A 16,565-nucleotide genomic window follows, 5' to 3' on the forward strand; every position below is an offset into this window, starting at 1 on the left:
ATTAGTCACGAGTGATTTGAATAAAATGCCAGATCGTCCTACGGTCCCCAAAAGGATGGTAAAAACTGCCACGCAGTGTCACATGGCCCCGTTCTGGCCAGTTTTTACCACCGTGGTGCAGTTGTGCCTCTGGTTGCACATGAACAGACACAGGAACGGTGCACAGTTCTGAACTCTGCTTGACCCTTCCTCCACATGCTCTGACCTGGACTCATCTTTAAACACAGAATTCCCTGGAAAAGCGTCCAGCCGGTCATAACGCCCGTGTCTTTAGATGATCATCTTCATCCTCCTGGTCTCATGTGATCGTTTCTATGAAAGAAATACAACTTGGAAGCTGTTCTTCAACCCCAGGTGAGGAGTGAATGGCGAACACGCTGCATTCAGATATCTGATCGACAGCCATGAGGCTCACAGCAGTCATCATTGTCTCCGTGCAACGCACTGAATAGTAATTAAATATGCCACTTATGCTTCACTGATTCATTTCCTTCGCGATTCTGGAGCTCAGCTGAATACATTTTTCTGTGCAGAAGGGCGGTATTGTATCCAGTATGGCCTCATTACAGGGGCAGAGGGGCTCGGCGTGGAGGGGGGAGGGCAGAGGCCGTGAGTGGGGAGAAGCACCCCATGAAGACATTGTGTTTAACATCACTAAATACCTCAAACGCCACATTGTCCTTCCCAAGCCTCAATTAGTCGGGTTCCTCGTACAAAGCGATGATTTCATACGGGGAGATTTATTTTTAGAGAAAATCCGGCCCTGTGCAGGCAGGAAGCTCCCTGAAAATCTAATGAAGAACACAGCAGTCATGCAGAGTTGTTAGTCACAAAGCCACATCGCGGCACAAAGCTCCTCTTCACGGTCTCTCTGTGGTCCCGAAGGCTGCACAAGGCAACACCTTGGCGGGGTTTTTTTTTTTCTTCTTCTTCTCTTTTTGGTTGTGGGTGCTGTATCTGCGGCCGGCTGCATCCGTGCTGGCCGGCATCCAGCCGAAGAGGCTCTCCGCTCTGCCCTCGGGCCTCTTCGCCTCGTGGATCTCCGTGCGGAGGAACGCCTCTTTGGTGGCTGTGACAGGGAGAATTAGGCAAGAGATGCGGGTTCACTTGCCCTGCGTAGGGGCTTATCTTGGGCTAAGCTGAGGGACTAATAGCAAAGCCAGCCTCCGCTCCAGCCGGTCTGAGGGCACAGGGAGCCATCTGTCCACTCTGTGGATAACTGACAACAAAGGGGGCAAACACTGAACACGGACACCAAACTAAAAGGCCGTTCCATTCGAAGATATCGGAAATAAAGAAGAAAGAGGAGCGAGTGTTCTGTGTATCAGGTCAGTATTATCACTGATCATTCTGACATTGCAGGTCTGTAGCAGGGCTGTGAGTGCAGGGCTACGCCGTGTCCCGTCACTGAGTTCAGTTGTTGTGGTCGACACTCGAAGTGAGAATTACGCCAGAAAGAAAGTTGAAGTTGTTGGATGTTACACTTTTAATGGAAGCTAAATAATGTGAGGCTTGGTTTTAATGCATCACTCCTGACTCCCATTAAGCTGAGATCATTTCAGCTGCTTGTTTTTCTGCGCTCTGCTGTGCTGTAAATGTATTTTGTTGTGCTGTTCTCTTCAGACACAGACTGGGCTGGAATTAATTAACATATTAAACCAGACATGTGATGAATCTCCAATAATGTAACCTTTGTGTTGAGGGAGGAATGCCATGCCGTCAGGCCTCACGCATATCAGGCGATATGCGATGGCTCACAAACGGCTAAAAATAGACTTATTTAGGCAGTGATCTCTACTGGATCATTGAAAACCTCTCACTGTGATGAAAATATTTCATTTGACATGTGTTTAAAGTCCATGAAAAAGTACGGAAATCATTGTACATTTACAAGAATTTTTTAATACTTTAGCACAATTGTATTTAATAATCCTATAAAATGTCATAATTTCTGCATTTTTCATGTGTGCATGTCCTTTGTTTTGGCCTCAGATTTTGAACACACTTGAAATCCTTCAAGTAATCTACTTAGACATTGTTTGCTATTTCCCTCAAGGATTAATATCCTGTTTTTTTCCCTCCTTTTTTTTCTGAATGATTATTATTATCTGAAACACACTTGTGCCTGTCAGTATTGTGGGAGCTGAGTTCCTGTAGATTATTTGTTTTATCGTGAACACTCTGTGGGTGCTGCTTTTCACTAGCATTTTGTTGGGAAGTCTTGAGTGGGCGCTGACGTGCTGGAGGTGACAGAAATAGGTCAAAAGGGTCTTAGCATTAACCAAACAAATCCCAGCCTATAGGATTAGTCAGAGATGTTGCTGTTTATTTGATGTATTCACTGTAACTTTATGATGATACACAGTGGGGAGAATAGCTGAGTCTCTCGTTAGCGGAAAGACACCCTCCACTTATTATATGATGATATTGTTTGGATTAAGTCCTTCAGCTGGATGTGGTATTATCAACACTGGGATATGCGGTAACAAAAACACATTATTCACTTGTCTCAGCTGCTAGAAAGCCCCGTTTGAGTTGCTTGCCATCATCTAAATTAGTGCCTCTTCTCATCACTGGCTGCACGCTTGAATCACTCGTACATTCATGTCTGGTCTTTGTTTTTTAGGTGTGGGATGGCGACAGAGAATTCAGTATTTGTTGGCTTGTGTGAGTATCCAAGCTGGGGTTCGTGGGAAGGTCAGAGATCACGGATTAAAGAAATGGTTTGGGAAATATCGCCTTTGTTGCAGCACAGTGTGAAAGAGCCGCAGCTTGTTATCTTAGCTTAGCTTTGCACAAAGACTGGGAACAGTGGGAAGCAGCTAGCATGGCTCCGTTCAAAGGTCACGAATCCTGAGCCGGGAGAAACAACCCCCGGAGCGTCTGCGTGCTACCTAGCAGCTCGCAGCCGAGGGAGACACTCAAAGTGTTTTTATTTTTTTCCCCCCCCCCGACTTCTCTTTGTGTGGGATAAATAAGACTATAGCTGCTTCTGTGTCAAGTCTGTCTGGAACGCTAAGCTAACTAGCTACTGCTTTGAAAACACATGAAGGCCTCAACAATGTTTTCATCAAATTATCCATAAGAAAGCAGGAAAAGTCAAACTATTTCTTAAAAAAAAAAAAAAGCCATTTGGCATATTGTTGAAACCCTGGAGGAGTTTTGAAATAAACCCTGGATTAGCAGTGAACGGCCCATCTGTATTTACCAAAAGCGTGGAATCTACGCACGTTATCTCCTCTGTGAAAAGGAGGCATTTAGGTGACCGGGCTGGGTAACGGAAAGCACAGACATGTTCACTTAGTTCCAACCGCTGCTCGATGGTGGATATGCGTACTTTACACCCTCTAAGCTAAAAAGAGCATTTTAAAGACTGACAGCATCATTTTTTTCTTGCACAAAGATGATGCTTTTGCTCTTTATGTGTGCAGAGGTTGTTATGGCTCCGCTATCAATGAGTGGGCAGAGTGGAAGATATCTGTAAGTGGATTTGCGGCTCATCATAAGGCTGCAAATATCTGTCACGAAGTGTCATAAAGTCTTGCTGCTTGTCTTAGTCAGAAAGTATGCTGTGAATATCTGATAAGAGTATTTTCCCCTGCCACACTGGAATTGCATTATGGGCATCTGAAGTGCATGTTGTTAAACGTTGAAATGAAATGCCATCGTGAATCTGTCATCTGCATTAAGGTGTAAGGTGAAGTTTCACGTTTGTCCCAAAATTGAAGCGGCCTGTTTTTCAAATTACCTTTTTCTCCATTTAGATTATTCTGTTTGTTAGTGCCAGATTTTCCATCTTATCAGACTCGCCGTTAAAGATAAATGGAAAAATCACCGCTCGGCACCATGATGATCTAATAAACACCGTGACCTTCGTTCCTTATAGACTTAAATTCCTCCGTCTGTCTGTTATGGAGCAATAAGCTGCTCGTCCTTCACTGCATCGAGACATTCTTTATTTGTTCTGCAAATATAAAGAATTGGAAACGCGGCTGCAACAGAGCCGACATTGTGTTATGTCGGTGTGATATTAGGAGACGGCTCTCTCTCTCTGTCTCTCTCTGTCTTGGACAAACGCAGACTTTAATATAATGTATATTCTCTCCTCAAAGCCAGACTTTAATGATCAAAATGAAAGCTGCTTTAAAATAAGACTAATTTGATTGTACAATGGGTCCTTTCTGATCCACATCGCCGCCCTCAACAGCAGATTCAGCTGTGTGAAATCGAGCGTTGTGGTCTCCACGTGGTAGATCCAACCTGACAAGAAACTGCACCCTGCAAGGGCAGCGAAACACACAAACGCACAGACACACAAATACACCACTTGCTCCTGAGGCCTCTGCAGCACGAGTGGCTTCCTTTATATATATATATCTTATCTTTTTCTTGAGAGTCACACAAGTTGTATTCAGCTGGAACTAAAGACACGGTCCCATGTGAAGATTGCACCTAGTGATAGGCTTATCTTCCCCCTGCACAACAACACGATCAGAAGACAAACAACAATAGTCTCTTCAGAGACCATCAGCTCCCTGATGATACTTCTTCTTCTTCTTTCTTTTTTTTTTTTTTTTTTGTTTGTAGAAAAAGGGGGAATGGAGCTCTTTCATAAAAGTGGCTGTTGAAACTTGGAAGAATTCTTCCCTTCGTCTCCATCCAAGCCCGTTAAAGTAACGATCCGTATCATTCTCTGATAGAGATGAATTTCATCCTCACTGCAGATGGATTTTAACAATGGGGATGCAGTTTCAGACCCACTTCAGCAAAGCTTTCACGTTTGCTTTGTGTGGTAACGCCGTACAAGGAAATCCTTGCCGACTGCAGGAAGTAATGCTGTTCATATTTGCTGCAGCTGCACTCATTTGACCGGAACGCACACAGCAGAACAGGACAGTGAAGCCCGAGAAGTAGCAAAGTTTCAGAATATCTGGCGAATTGTCAAAATATAAATTCAGTCATAATTAATAATCCAGCCCCGTTTCCAACTCCTGTTGAAGCTGAAATTTTTTGACGAGTTCATATTTTTTGAAAAACAAATCTGCCCACTGTTTCTGTTTTTGTAACGTGGTCTCATAGCTACTGCGGATGTCTCAAAGCTGTCTCAGTTTAGTTCACACCGATGGGGAACTGTCAGGAACGACCACTCGGCATGTCAGCCTGGTCTTCATGTAGGCTGAGGCTCCGTTTGTCTGGAAGTCTGCTGACGAAATGAATGCTGGGCCTGGAAAGAGACACGCTTGTTTTTTATGGTCAGAAAATCTCAATTGTTTTGCAAAATTGTTGGGTGATGTTCAAGGGTTCTGTAGCAACAACAATAGGGAAGATAGACAGATGCGAAGGCACCATCTCCTCCAGGGGGCGACAAAATAGGGACAAGAAAACCACTTTTGATATATTTATGACAAAACTAGTTATTACTATAAACTCTAAAAATAGAAAAGCTCGCGAAGATTCCAATATAATTTAATGTAGATTAATATTACTACAAATGATAATAGCAAAGAGGTCTGCACAAAGAATCGGGACGAAGATGTCAACATGAATATTTTACCAGATTCTTAGTCAATGGGGGGGAAAATCAGGAGACGCTGCCTCGTGTACTGTACAAAGGGTAATAGTTCACACAACTTCTGCTGCAAAATGTTTTCAAAACAAGATTATAAACCGAATAGTGAAGGACTGAAGAACTGGATTTTTTAAACTACTTGTTCTAATAAAATCCTTTTTCATTCATAGTTTTGCATACAGCTGTATCTTGGTGTTTTGTATAGCTTATGTGAAGTTATTTCAGTTATGTTATTGTAAATATAGCCTATATGTAGTTATTTTTGGTAAGCTTGTGTAAATCACGACTGGAGAGGGGCGCTATCTAAAATCTCGTCTCATTCACTGCTTTGAAATATCGTTGCTCATTTGTATATTTTCCTTTATGATACCAACGAAAGTCAACAAGTTACACATTTAGGTGAACTTAGTCTTGCGATACGAGTTTTCACCACCAGGTGGTGTATTGAATCACTAAGAAGAAGCACCGGGAGGAATAGTTCACACAGACGAGGAAGATTCTGGCTGGAGCACAGTGGTGTAGTCTCCCTGATAATCAGATATGCTCCATTTACCCGGTGGAGCCAGTCTCTGCTCAGTTTCCAACCAAAAAGCAAGATCAAAAGAGAGTGAAGAGCCTGGAAGCTCAGGCCAAAGTGCCTTAACACCACCAGAACTTGTAACAGCCGCTTGCTTGTTCTGGGCTTCTTCTTCAATTTCATAAATCATTTCCTGAATCATCTGAAGTACGGAAACATTTGTCACACTCCGGCTATTTCTTTCCTTTTGCAGAGTGTTTACTTTGAACCCCCGGAAATACACAGAGATGTCTGACAAGGAAGAAATGGCTACGGACGGCAGTCTGAACGTTACTCTGACGCTCCGGCTGCTGATGCATGGAAAGGTGGGTTTGCAGTAATAGCTGGCTGCCGTAATGCCTCTGGTGGTGGCGTCTGATTGCAGTTAAAATGATTGCATCCTGCGGCAGTTGTGGAAATCCATGTGTTGCCATTTACTCCAACGCTGTTATCTTTTCATTCACAGGAAGTTGGCAGCATAATTGGGAAGGTAAACTTATTTTATGAATCATCAGCATTCATTGAGCCTCCCTGATTGTCTTGATAAACCCAATCAAACCGACTTCTCTCCTAATTGTTTTCAGAAAGGCGAAACAGTGAAGAAAATGAGAGAGGAGGTGAGTGTTTGCCTTTCAGTGTGCTGTCGTCGGGAAAATGTGCGTCATGCATCAACCAGACTGAGCATCGCGTAATTGTGGCGTTTGTGTTTGTAGAGTGGCGCGCGCATCAACATATCGGAGGGATCGTCTCCGGAGAGAATAGTCACCATCACGGGTCCCACCGAAGGCATCTTCAGAGCTTTCTCCATGATTGCAGAGAAGTTTGAAGAGGTGAAAAAAAAAATGTCACTTTCACATAATTTTATTTTAATGCACAAAATTGAAGAATTTGTCTGGAAGCGACTGAATGCACCCATTCTTTCCAGCACTACAATACTTTCCAAATGAAGTTGGTGTTGCATTCATACAGTCGGAACAACATATTTTTGAATCCTCCCTCAGGATATTACAGCAGCCATGACAAACAGCAACGTGACAAGCAAGCCACCAGTGACGCTTCGGCTGGTTTTCCCGGGGAGTCAGTGCGGCTCACTGATTGGCAAAGGAGGCTCCAAGATCAAGGAGATCAGAGAGGTGCGAGTCTTTGACTTTTTTTTTTTTTTTTTTTCCCAGCACAAACTTGTTTTTCAGCACCCAAACAGGGACAGGAAACTCTGTCCCTGCTGCTCTGACACCTTGAGTATCAAATCCTGAAGTCAAACTTTTCTTGTTTTTCTCTGAAAAAAAAAAAAAAAAGAAGAAGCAGAAGACGAAAAAAGCATGGGTTTTTATTTTGGGATTTTTTTGGTGGCTGCTCATAAAAATCCCTCTGATTATGCGGGTAAAGATCAGCGGAGGCTGCACACTCATCCTGAATGGACAATATTTGTGTGTGCCTGTTCAAATATTGGAGCACACATTGCTATTTGGCTTGCAGCTGCTCCCTGCATGTCAAAATGTGTTCGGGGTAATTTGTGGGTCCTTAAAGCGGCATTTCAGTTCGGATGATGGTGTAGGTTTTTTTTTTTTTTTATTCCCCCAGCAATAAATAGGCTTTGTTTCCTCTGTTGTCTGGTTGATGTAAAGACCACAGGCGCTCAGGTTCAGGTGGCAGGAGACATGCTGCCGGACTCCACCGAGAGGGCTGTCACCATCTCTGGCACTCCACAGGCCATCACTCAGTGCGTAAGACACATCTGCTCTGTTATGCTGGAGGTAAGCACCGTCAGCCACAGATGATTTTCATGTTCAACAGCTCTATTTAACCATCAAGAATGTCATATTCATTCAGCCGCAGTCGAGTCTGAACCTCTGCAGCCACGTCGCAGCGACCTTTCCTAACGACACAATCATGATTTATATGTGCGGCTTCTTCGCCACTGAGGTTTCATTTGTTCTTCTGAACTCGTGTTAAATGTTGAATGGCATCAGTCAGTTTCACATTTCTACTCAGTTCTTTTTCAGTACTGTCGGGATTGAGAGGGATCAGCATCACAGGCTCAGAGAAATCCTGATCCAAGACGTGCATACAAACCGATTCATCTTTAAATGAAGCAGCACATATCTTATCACTGCATTGCATGTTGGGATTGGCAATGGAACCAACATATCTCAGCTAGGATTAATAAAAGGAAAGAGCTTTACTTAATGTGCCTATGCTATTTCCTTGTTGCCACGATACAATAGTAAATGTGCAGTTATCACTATTATGCACGTCTTTAAAAAACACTACTTCAGGATTAACAATCACTGGTATGAGATAATGACTTTTTTTTAAAGAACAGTCTGAAATGCATTTTTTGTTTCAAAAACTCCCGCTTCATCTCAAAACCTCTCCATTGTGCTTCTGTCATTATTCCTGCGGCCACTAGAGGTCAGTGTAAGCCCGCTCGTCTGGCTTCAACAGGCACTCTTGGTCTATTTCTCCATTTCTATAGAGCTGTTAGAATCCAGCATGACTAGTCGATTGACTGGGTGCTCAGTGGAGGCATCGCCTGATAACTCCAGCTCCAGTTTCCCTCCACTTGATGCCACGTAGAGAGAAATCTGTACAGTTTTGCATCCAGATAATCTTCACCTCTTTCAGACACATTTTCAGAGTTTTTGAGAATCGCATGAAAAACCTTTCAGAATTCTTCTTTCTCAAACTATTACTCTTCAAGTAATTCTCTATGATGTTGAGATCAGGCATCTGATCGTGTCTTACTGTTATATCTAGGAATCCAAATTTGTCTTTACAACCCAGAACAGTTCCTAATGATATTCACTGTATGGAGATTATCCTGCTTTCCTGCAGAGTGAACCAGATTTCAGACATCTTTTCCTTGCATGATGAAACTGTAGTATTTCTTTTCGACATGCTGAAGATCTTTGCACAGCGGCGCAGTCACACTGGCCTTTTTATGCTACTTCAGTGAGGCTTGCCTTGATTTAACAAGCAGTTATTTAGAAATGCTATTTATAGCTTTCACTTAGATATATTTAAGTGCGTTTGCCTTCTAACTATTTCTTTATACATTTCGAATTGCAGCGGTTCACGGCGATAACATATTCAAGCTGCCTCTAGCGGAGATATGTGTTTGCATTTGAGTTTTAGCATCCTCTTGACCTCTTTTTTATCCTGATCAAAAACTCGCCGGTTCCATATTTTCAGCCCTGCTCTCATTTTAACATGGTTTCCTTTGCTCCAAGGTTCACTGTACTTTCTCAGCCCATGAATGCAATATAAAAAAAATCTAAGTGCTTACCGTAAAAAAGGAGATAAAATACATCACTGCTTGTGTGAGGTTTTTTTTTTTTTCCCCCACCAATGTTTCTCTCTCTTTTATGATCTGTAGTCTCCACCAAAAGGAGCAACTATTCCCTACCGGCCCAAGATCCTGCCCGTTGGAGCTCACGCTGTATTAGCACCGCAGCACTCAGCACAGGTAAGTGCCCAGATGAGTGAAATTCAGATTTTTTTTATGGATTAAAAAAAGCATAAGAACTGAACAGACTTGTTATTTTGTGAGCTCTCACTGATCATTAAGCAGAATTCCACCACTAGAGGGAAACATCTGTGTAATTATAGCAATAAGCTCCTCACATTGTAATGTTGAAACCCAAAAATATGAGACGGTGCTCATTTTAAGACGCATTCAGGCACATTTTAATGTGTCAGAGATGAGAATACGCTGCATTTACATTAATAATGCCCCTGCAGTGTGATACCTGGGAGATGTCGTGACTGAGGCTTGTGTTTTCCTCGGCGAGCCGACGAGCTGCCGCTCTGCATTTGGCACAGTCTGCTTTGACCTATCAGACATCTGTTTATGTTATTGGATTTTTTTAGTCATGGTCAAAGAAGGGTAAAAAAAAAAAAAAAAAAAAAAAAAACCCAACCCAACAACAACTAAAGAGCAGATGACATTTAGATGGAGCTCAGTAAGATCTATATGCATTAGCGCTATCGAAACGAGGACAGGATTGGATTTTCACCGCTCTGCGTTCGCTCCTCATACTATGTGACGAATTCATATTCCGAGTGACATGCAACAGCACGTCTGCGCCGCCCGGTTATATAACCGCAGCTCGTCTCTCCTTCTTCCAGGCCTTTGCAATTCCAGGGCAGTATGCTTTTGCGCATCAGGACGTAAGTATTTGACTCATTTGAGTGACTGGCATCCGTCCTAATGACCTACTCCTGCCCGCTCCCTACAAGCCACCAAAACGCCCTCTGTGCACCCTGTACTCAGCGAAGATGAAGCTCCAGTAACCCCGATCTGTTGACATTACTAACACTAACCCACAGTAGCGGCATGCTTAGACCGAAACGGAGATTGAGATCTAAAGACTTGATGATCAGTTGTAGCTCTGTAGCCGAGGACGTGACTCCGCTTTCTGACGACTGCTGCGAGAAGCCGGCATGCTTCCCGGAGAGGAAAACGAATCTCTGCACACTGACACCGTCTGTGATGTTTGTGAACTTCAGATTGGCTCTGTATTGTAGCTGTCAGCTCCTCTGAAATAATCCAGTTTGATTGGTTAGCTCTAACTTCCTTCCTACCCTGCAGTTGACCAAGCTTCACCAGTTGGCTATGCAGCATATCCCCCTCCCTTCCCTTGGGCAGAGCAACCCTACCTTCCCTGGTACGTACCCACGGCTCCCCGGGGAAGTCCATCTATCCCTCCGTCTTCACTCCTCTTCGAATCACACCATCAAACACCCCTGTCACTTCAGTGCGGATCAAGGATGTCTTCATTCTCAGAGTTTTCAGACTCTCACAGGTTTTTTTTTTTATTTTTAGTGGAAGGTGGCTTGCCAGAGATCCGTATATAACAAAAAATAAGAAAGAAAGAAAGAAATATTCTGTTCTGAATTTGTGTCTATGTGTGCCAGAAAAATAACATTAAAAACAAATGAATCGTGAAAAGGACAGTGAAGTTTTGAGGTTAAGCCACCGCACTTTTTTTTTTATTATTACCAACAATCTTCAAAGTTATTCCCTGAAATATTTATAATCCGAAAGAATGCGTGACAGACTGAAGCAGGCACCATGAAATGCTAAAGAGAAACAGACAGCGGCTTTCTCTGAGAGGGAAATGTGAAAAATGACAGAAATATTTACACTTTAGTAAATATTCAACCATTTCTCACCATTCCTCACACCCTCCTAAGAAATATTCAGCTCCATTTGCCCGATTTCCCCCTCCACAAAACGATTCCTAATCTCTCGACCCCATCCTTCACCTCCACGACATTTCTCCTCCGAGTCTAACACGGTCTGGGCCGGACCGCTCCTGACCTCCACCACCCCTCCACCTCATGTAATCCGCCACAACTAACTGAAGGCAACAGCACACCGCCTCGGTTCAAGGCTGTCAGCGGTCCTCAGAGTGTCGGAGGTCTCCCCCTGGGGGCGCCGGAGAGCGCCAGCAGGGGAAACATGGGGTCTGGGGGATGCCTTTTCCCAGTGTGATTCATCACCATTTATTTATTTTTTTCTGTGAGGGATTAAAAGTCATTTTTATGGTGTTAAAGCGCGCAGCACGATGTGTGATAGACTAATTAGAACTGTAAATGCCAAGAAATCTAAAGTGGAGCAGCTCCAACAGCACACTGTACGTAGCGACAGGCCGGGTTTCACACGGAAAGCTTCTCGCTTGCAGGATTTTTCTTTTTTTTCTTTTTTTAAATTCACCTATGGATCCCTGCAGCTGTTAACAGTAATGCCTTATAATGAGAAAACGATCAGGGAGTCTGGCATTAAACCATAAATTGCTCGGGAGACAAACTTGCAGCTGGAGGGGCAACAAACTCTCCTTGGGGGGGGTCAACCTCCCACACTTTGAGGACCGTTGTATTCCACAGGCAGGATTGATGTGACAGCGATAGTCATGAAGAGGCTTCTCAGATCATAGCAGCATAAACTGTGTGCATAGACTTTGTCCTGAATAAGAATACACAGTATAAGTTTTTTTTTTTGTATTATTTTTTGGCTGTATACTATTTTTATGTTCACACTTTAGCAGCGGAGCAGCGATAACCTAGACAAAGTAGGGCAACTTGTCGTGCCATGAAAGTGGAAGCCATTAGCGCCATACTGTTACTAGCGCTCCTTGTCCTACTTTGCAGGATTGGATGCATCTGCCCCCACAAGTTCACAAGAGCTGGCAATACCTAATGATGTAAGTGCCACATTGTTTGTGTTCTCCCGGCGCGGAAAACCTGCACAGATAATTCTTCAGCTTCTGACTTCATTAAAACTTTCCAAGAGGACAGCAGTAATGAGGATTTCTGTGTTTTGGGTGGGTTGGGTGGTGGGGGGGTTGCATAAATGTTTCACCTTTTTCTCTGCAGAAAGTAATTTGTGCTTCTTCTTCGTCTTCTTCTTCTTTTTCTGCTGACATAGTTGATTGCACATATTCACACATGCACACATTAGTATAATGCCAGTGTTGGCAGTATTATTGAATACTGCATAAAAGGAACAGAAATGTGGCCGGACCACCAATCGAAAGGCTGTTTTCAAAGCCGCTGCAGCAGTCTATTAGCTATTCTGCTTCAGGCGATACAAGTTTTATCTGTACTGAATCAGGGCAGACTTACATGGAGCTACAGCAGATTTCCTGGAGAAAGACTCATATATTTCAAGAGACTTACACAAAATACAAGCTAACCTTTTTCCCATTAATATTAAGAGGATTTTTTTTTTTTTTTTGAGGGATACAGTTATTCTCATTCTGGCTGGGAAATCTCACCAGAGTCAGCTTTGACACTTTTTAACATTCTGAAATCTTTTGAGCGCGATCGCAGGAAAATCACAGGTTCTGACATTTTTGTGGGGTTGTTGTGCCTTCGACTGTTTCTCAGGTCAGAGCGGTGTCTTCCTGGAGTCTGGCTGTTACTAAGCAACCGGCGGAGACTCTCGGAAGTCTCTGTGAGGCCGAGAAATAGTCGAGCATGCAATCCATTTCAAAACCACAATTACGCAGCTTTATAATATGCAAAAGGAATAAATACACGCTAATTAGTGAGTTTTGAAGACAGTGGTACATGGATTTTGTTTACTATGAAGGTTTTTGTTGCTCCCAGTGGCATCCATCTCCTCTCCAACTGTTACACAAAGTGTTTCATGAAGTTAAAGATGATGATCTAGTTTGGATACATCTTAATACCATCGAAAAGTGAATGGATTTAATCAGTCATTGCAATGCTCATATCTGAAACATGGTGCTTTTAAGCGCTTAATAAAGCAGGATTGTGTATTTGCAGTTTGTGTGCAGTGGAGTTTGCATGTTCTTACTGTGCGAGTTCCTCCCGCAACAAAAAAAAACATGCGTTTGAGGTTAAAGGGTGACTTTAAATAACCAGCTGGGATTGACTGCAACCGTTAGAAGGGAGGGAAAAATGAAATAAACTATTCTATTATTGCAAGATACTGTATTCTTGATTTTTCTAATATTTCAGTTAACAGATTTTAAATATATGTAAGTATAATTTTCCTCCTACAGTGGGAAATATTGTGTTTTTTGAGAATCGGCCGTGTTTCATTGGCCTGCTGCAGTATTTACAGGTGAAAATGTGGCTCTGCAGGATATTTTTGGTGATTCTGTCAGCAATGGAAAAAAAAAAGGCACAGAAACATGAGCTCTGCCGGCATTTACATGTTCTCCATTCCCCCCCACCCCCCCCCCCCCCCCCACCCCTCCCTCCCCCAGTTTATTGGCTGCATAATTGGACGACAAGGCAGCAAGATCAATGAGATCCGCCAGGTCTCTGGAGCACACATCAAAATTGCCAGCGCCACTGATGGCTCAGCCATGCGCCAAGTCACGATCACGGGCTCGCCGGCCAGCATCAGCGTGGCCCAGTACCTCATCAACGCCAGGTAAGACTTCACCGGCTCGTCCACGTCCAGCAGGAGCTCCACGGCGCGCCCTGACGGTGAAACGGCCGGCCGTCAGGCTTTGCTTTTCCTTACGAGGGCAGAGTTACCGTGCTCAGGGTGAGGCTGGATGTGTTCCAACCCACCGCTCCGTTCTGTGACTGCATTAAAATCCTTTATTGTCTCTGCTTTTTAACACATTCCTTCTTTGATTCTTATGTTTTTTCCTCTCTCTCACCTCCCCTCTTCCTCATTTCACCCATCCTCCTCCTCCTCCTCCCCCCTCCCCCGTTTTTTCATTCCTCACTGTCTCCTCTTTAACTCTCCACTCCAAACCCCCCCCACCACCACCTCCGCCACGACCTGCAGCTTAGAGATGGCTAAATACACCATGCAGGCCGCTTCCTCCGCGACCCCAGTTGACCTCAACATGAGCTTCTCTCAGTCCGCTCCCACCCCCTCCACAGCCGCTACCTCTATGGCCGTCCTGGCGGCCGCCACCCCAGCTCCCAACACCATTAACGTCCACTCTCCCTCCACGCTACCAGCCATCCAAAACCCACACTACGCCGTCCCCGTTTCCAGCCTGCTTGGCATGAAAACCCTCCCCGTGCTGGCCGTCCACCCGGCCGCCGCCTCCGGGCTAGCGCAGGGTTTATCCCCGTACACCGCGAAAATACCCTCTTCCTCCGGCGTCAAGAAATCAGAGCGGCAGAAGTTCGCTCCTTACTGACGCCTCCCCGTCACTTTGCCAGTGAAAGCGACCGCAGCACAGCGGAGAGCGATCTGATATCGAACCCATAGGCTTAAAAATAGCTTCCACCTCCGTGACACTAGTTTTCTATAAATCAGAGGGACATTAGACGCAGACGGAGAGGAGTACGGAAACATGTCCTCGTTAATTAGGAGGCGGCGGAGGCGCATATTAACTCAGTATTATCTTATGGACATGAATAACAATTAATGTGGTAACTCAGGCTTGAATTTGTGTCCAATGGAAGGATATTTTTTGAATGGATTCATGTTCCAGAGCTTTATATGAAGACTTACTCAAGGAGATGTGTTTACTATGATGCAATGCTGACTTAGTTTTCTACCTGTATAGCTAGTTTTTTTTGTTTTTTTTATTAGAAAATGCAAACTAGCATCATGAGACGTGGTGCTCCGTTGGCAGCAGGCTGTTAAAATGTTTTGTACCATAGAAGTCAGTGTGTTGAGTTATTTTTTTTTTTTTTGTTTCTTCTTCTTCTCTTTTAACGAGGATTGCTCCACTCTTCTGTCATATTTCCCCCTTTTTCTTTCACTGTAGGCTCTCATCAGTGCTAACAGGCCTGGGTGTTTTGTAGTAGCGTTGCACTGTTGCAGTTCTGATGGGATTATCTTAAAGCCACATTGGATTCTAGTGGATTTCGCTCTACACGGTAATCCTGTAGAGTGGGACTGGCCAAACTAACTCATTTACTGGTTCTGTTCACACGAGCTTGGATTTTTGTTTATTCTCCAAGAGGAAGGCTTCGAATGCCAGCATCTGAAACGAGCGCTGATCAATTATTTTAATAAATGTTTTATTCATGTGTTTTTGGTGCGGGTCGACCCCCGCCCCCACCCCCGCCCTGAACGATGCAGATCTGTAATATTTGTTGATGAATGACTTTGAAATAAATGAGACTTTTTATGAATGCACGTTGCGCTGTTTTGTTGTGTCATTTTATTTATTTATTTATTTTTGGAGACCGTCTCGTATATTTTTGCAGATTTTTCTGACACCGGCTGAGGGTCCATCCCCTTGTTTGCTCTTAGTTTTAAGCTCTAATTGTAAACTCCATTCGTTTCCGCGCGACTGAACCTATGGGCAATATCTTCCAATGTTTAAGCTGCAGTGCTTCAAAGAAAAGGGAAATAGCATGAGCATCGGTCGGAAAACACTCCCTATATATGCAGAGGGTAAATGGTTTGAGGTTATTGTGTGATGCCTGTCCCATTTCCACATTCTGCTGATGCAAATCAACAAACTGACATTTTTTAAGGCTGCTTTTTTTTCCCCCCTGTCATCTATAAAAACCAAAAGGCCAGACATTGTGCAAAGTGCCAGACTAGCAGGCACGCGCTTGTACCCCCGAGTTTATCCTCCAAACAGCCCGATGTGCCTCCACAGGCTGCATATACGCAAAAAACATTAAACAGCAGTGATACTGAAATATAGGAAACAGCCGAGCGCAGTAACGGCGGCCATTAGCAGGAGGCGATATATGGAGGCTCTGGCAGGTGCACAAAGACTCATCTGTGGCGTTATGGACGCAGTTTGTTGATGGCGAAGGGCACAGAGCCGCTCGCCCGAACAAACTTTTCCACCTGCACTCTGCTGGAAACACGCGCAGCCGAACCCGATCTAACCTCACAGTAAATATGCAACACATGCTGTGGCCGAACTCTCACGGGCCCCGGAAAAGAACAACTCAACCTCCAGTTGTTCGCTCAAGCATACCGCTAATGGGCAGGTGGGGGTTCAGGCCAGTTGCTATTTGTTTTTTTTT

General features: G+C 44.0%; 1 protein-coding gene across 2 annotated transcripts; it reads left to right on the forward strand.

Moving 5' to 3' along the window:
- Positions 1-994: 994 nt before the first annotated feature.
- LOC115399578 (poly(rC)-binding protein 3) lies at positions 995-14,786 on the forward strand. Of its 2 annotated transcripts, XM_030107019.1 has the most exons (14): positions 995-1,328; positions 2,627-2,667; positions 6,340-6,451; positions 6,592-6,615; positions 6,710-6,742; positions 6,839-6,955; positions 7,127-7,258; positions 7,751-7,879; positions 9,502-9,591; positions 10,254-10,295; positions 10,717-10,792; positions 12,279-12,331; positions 13,865-14,034; positions 14,401-14,786. In XM_030107019.1, exons 3-14 carry the CDS (start codon positions 6,374-6,376, stop codon positions 14,762-14,764), a joined length of 1,308 nt encoding a protein of 435 aa, XP_029962879.1. In that variant the 5' UTR covers positions 995-1,328; positions 2,627-2,667; positions 6,340-6,373; the 3' UTR covers positions 14,765-14,786. The 2 variants fall into 2 exon arrangements, with proteins under 2 accessions (XP_029962879.1, XP_029962880.1); XM_030107020.1 differs by lacking the exon at positions 2,627-2,667.
- The last annotated feature ends 1,779 nt before the right edge of the window (positions 14,787-16,565 follow it).

Source organism: Salarias fasciatus, chromosome 13 (assembly GCF_902148845.1).
Source record: "Salarias fasciatus chromosome 13, fSalaFa1.1, whole genome shotgun sequence".
Taxonomy (NCBI): domain Eukaryota; kingdom Metazoa; phylum Chordata; class Actinopteri; order Blenniiformes; family Blenniidae; genus Salarias; species Salarias fasciatus.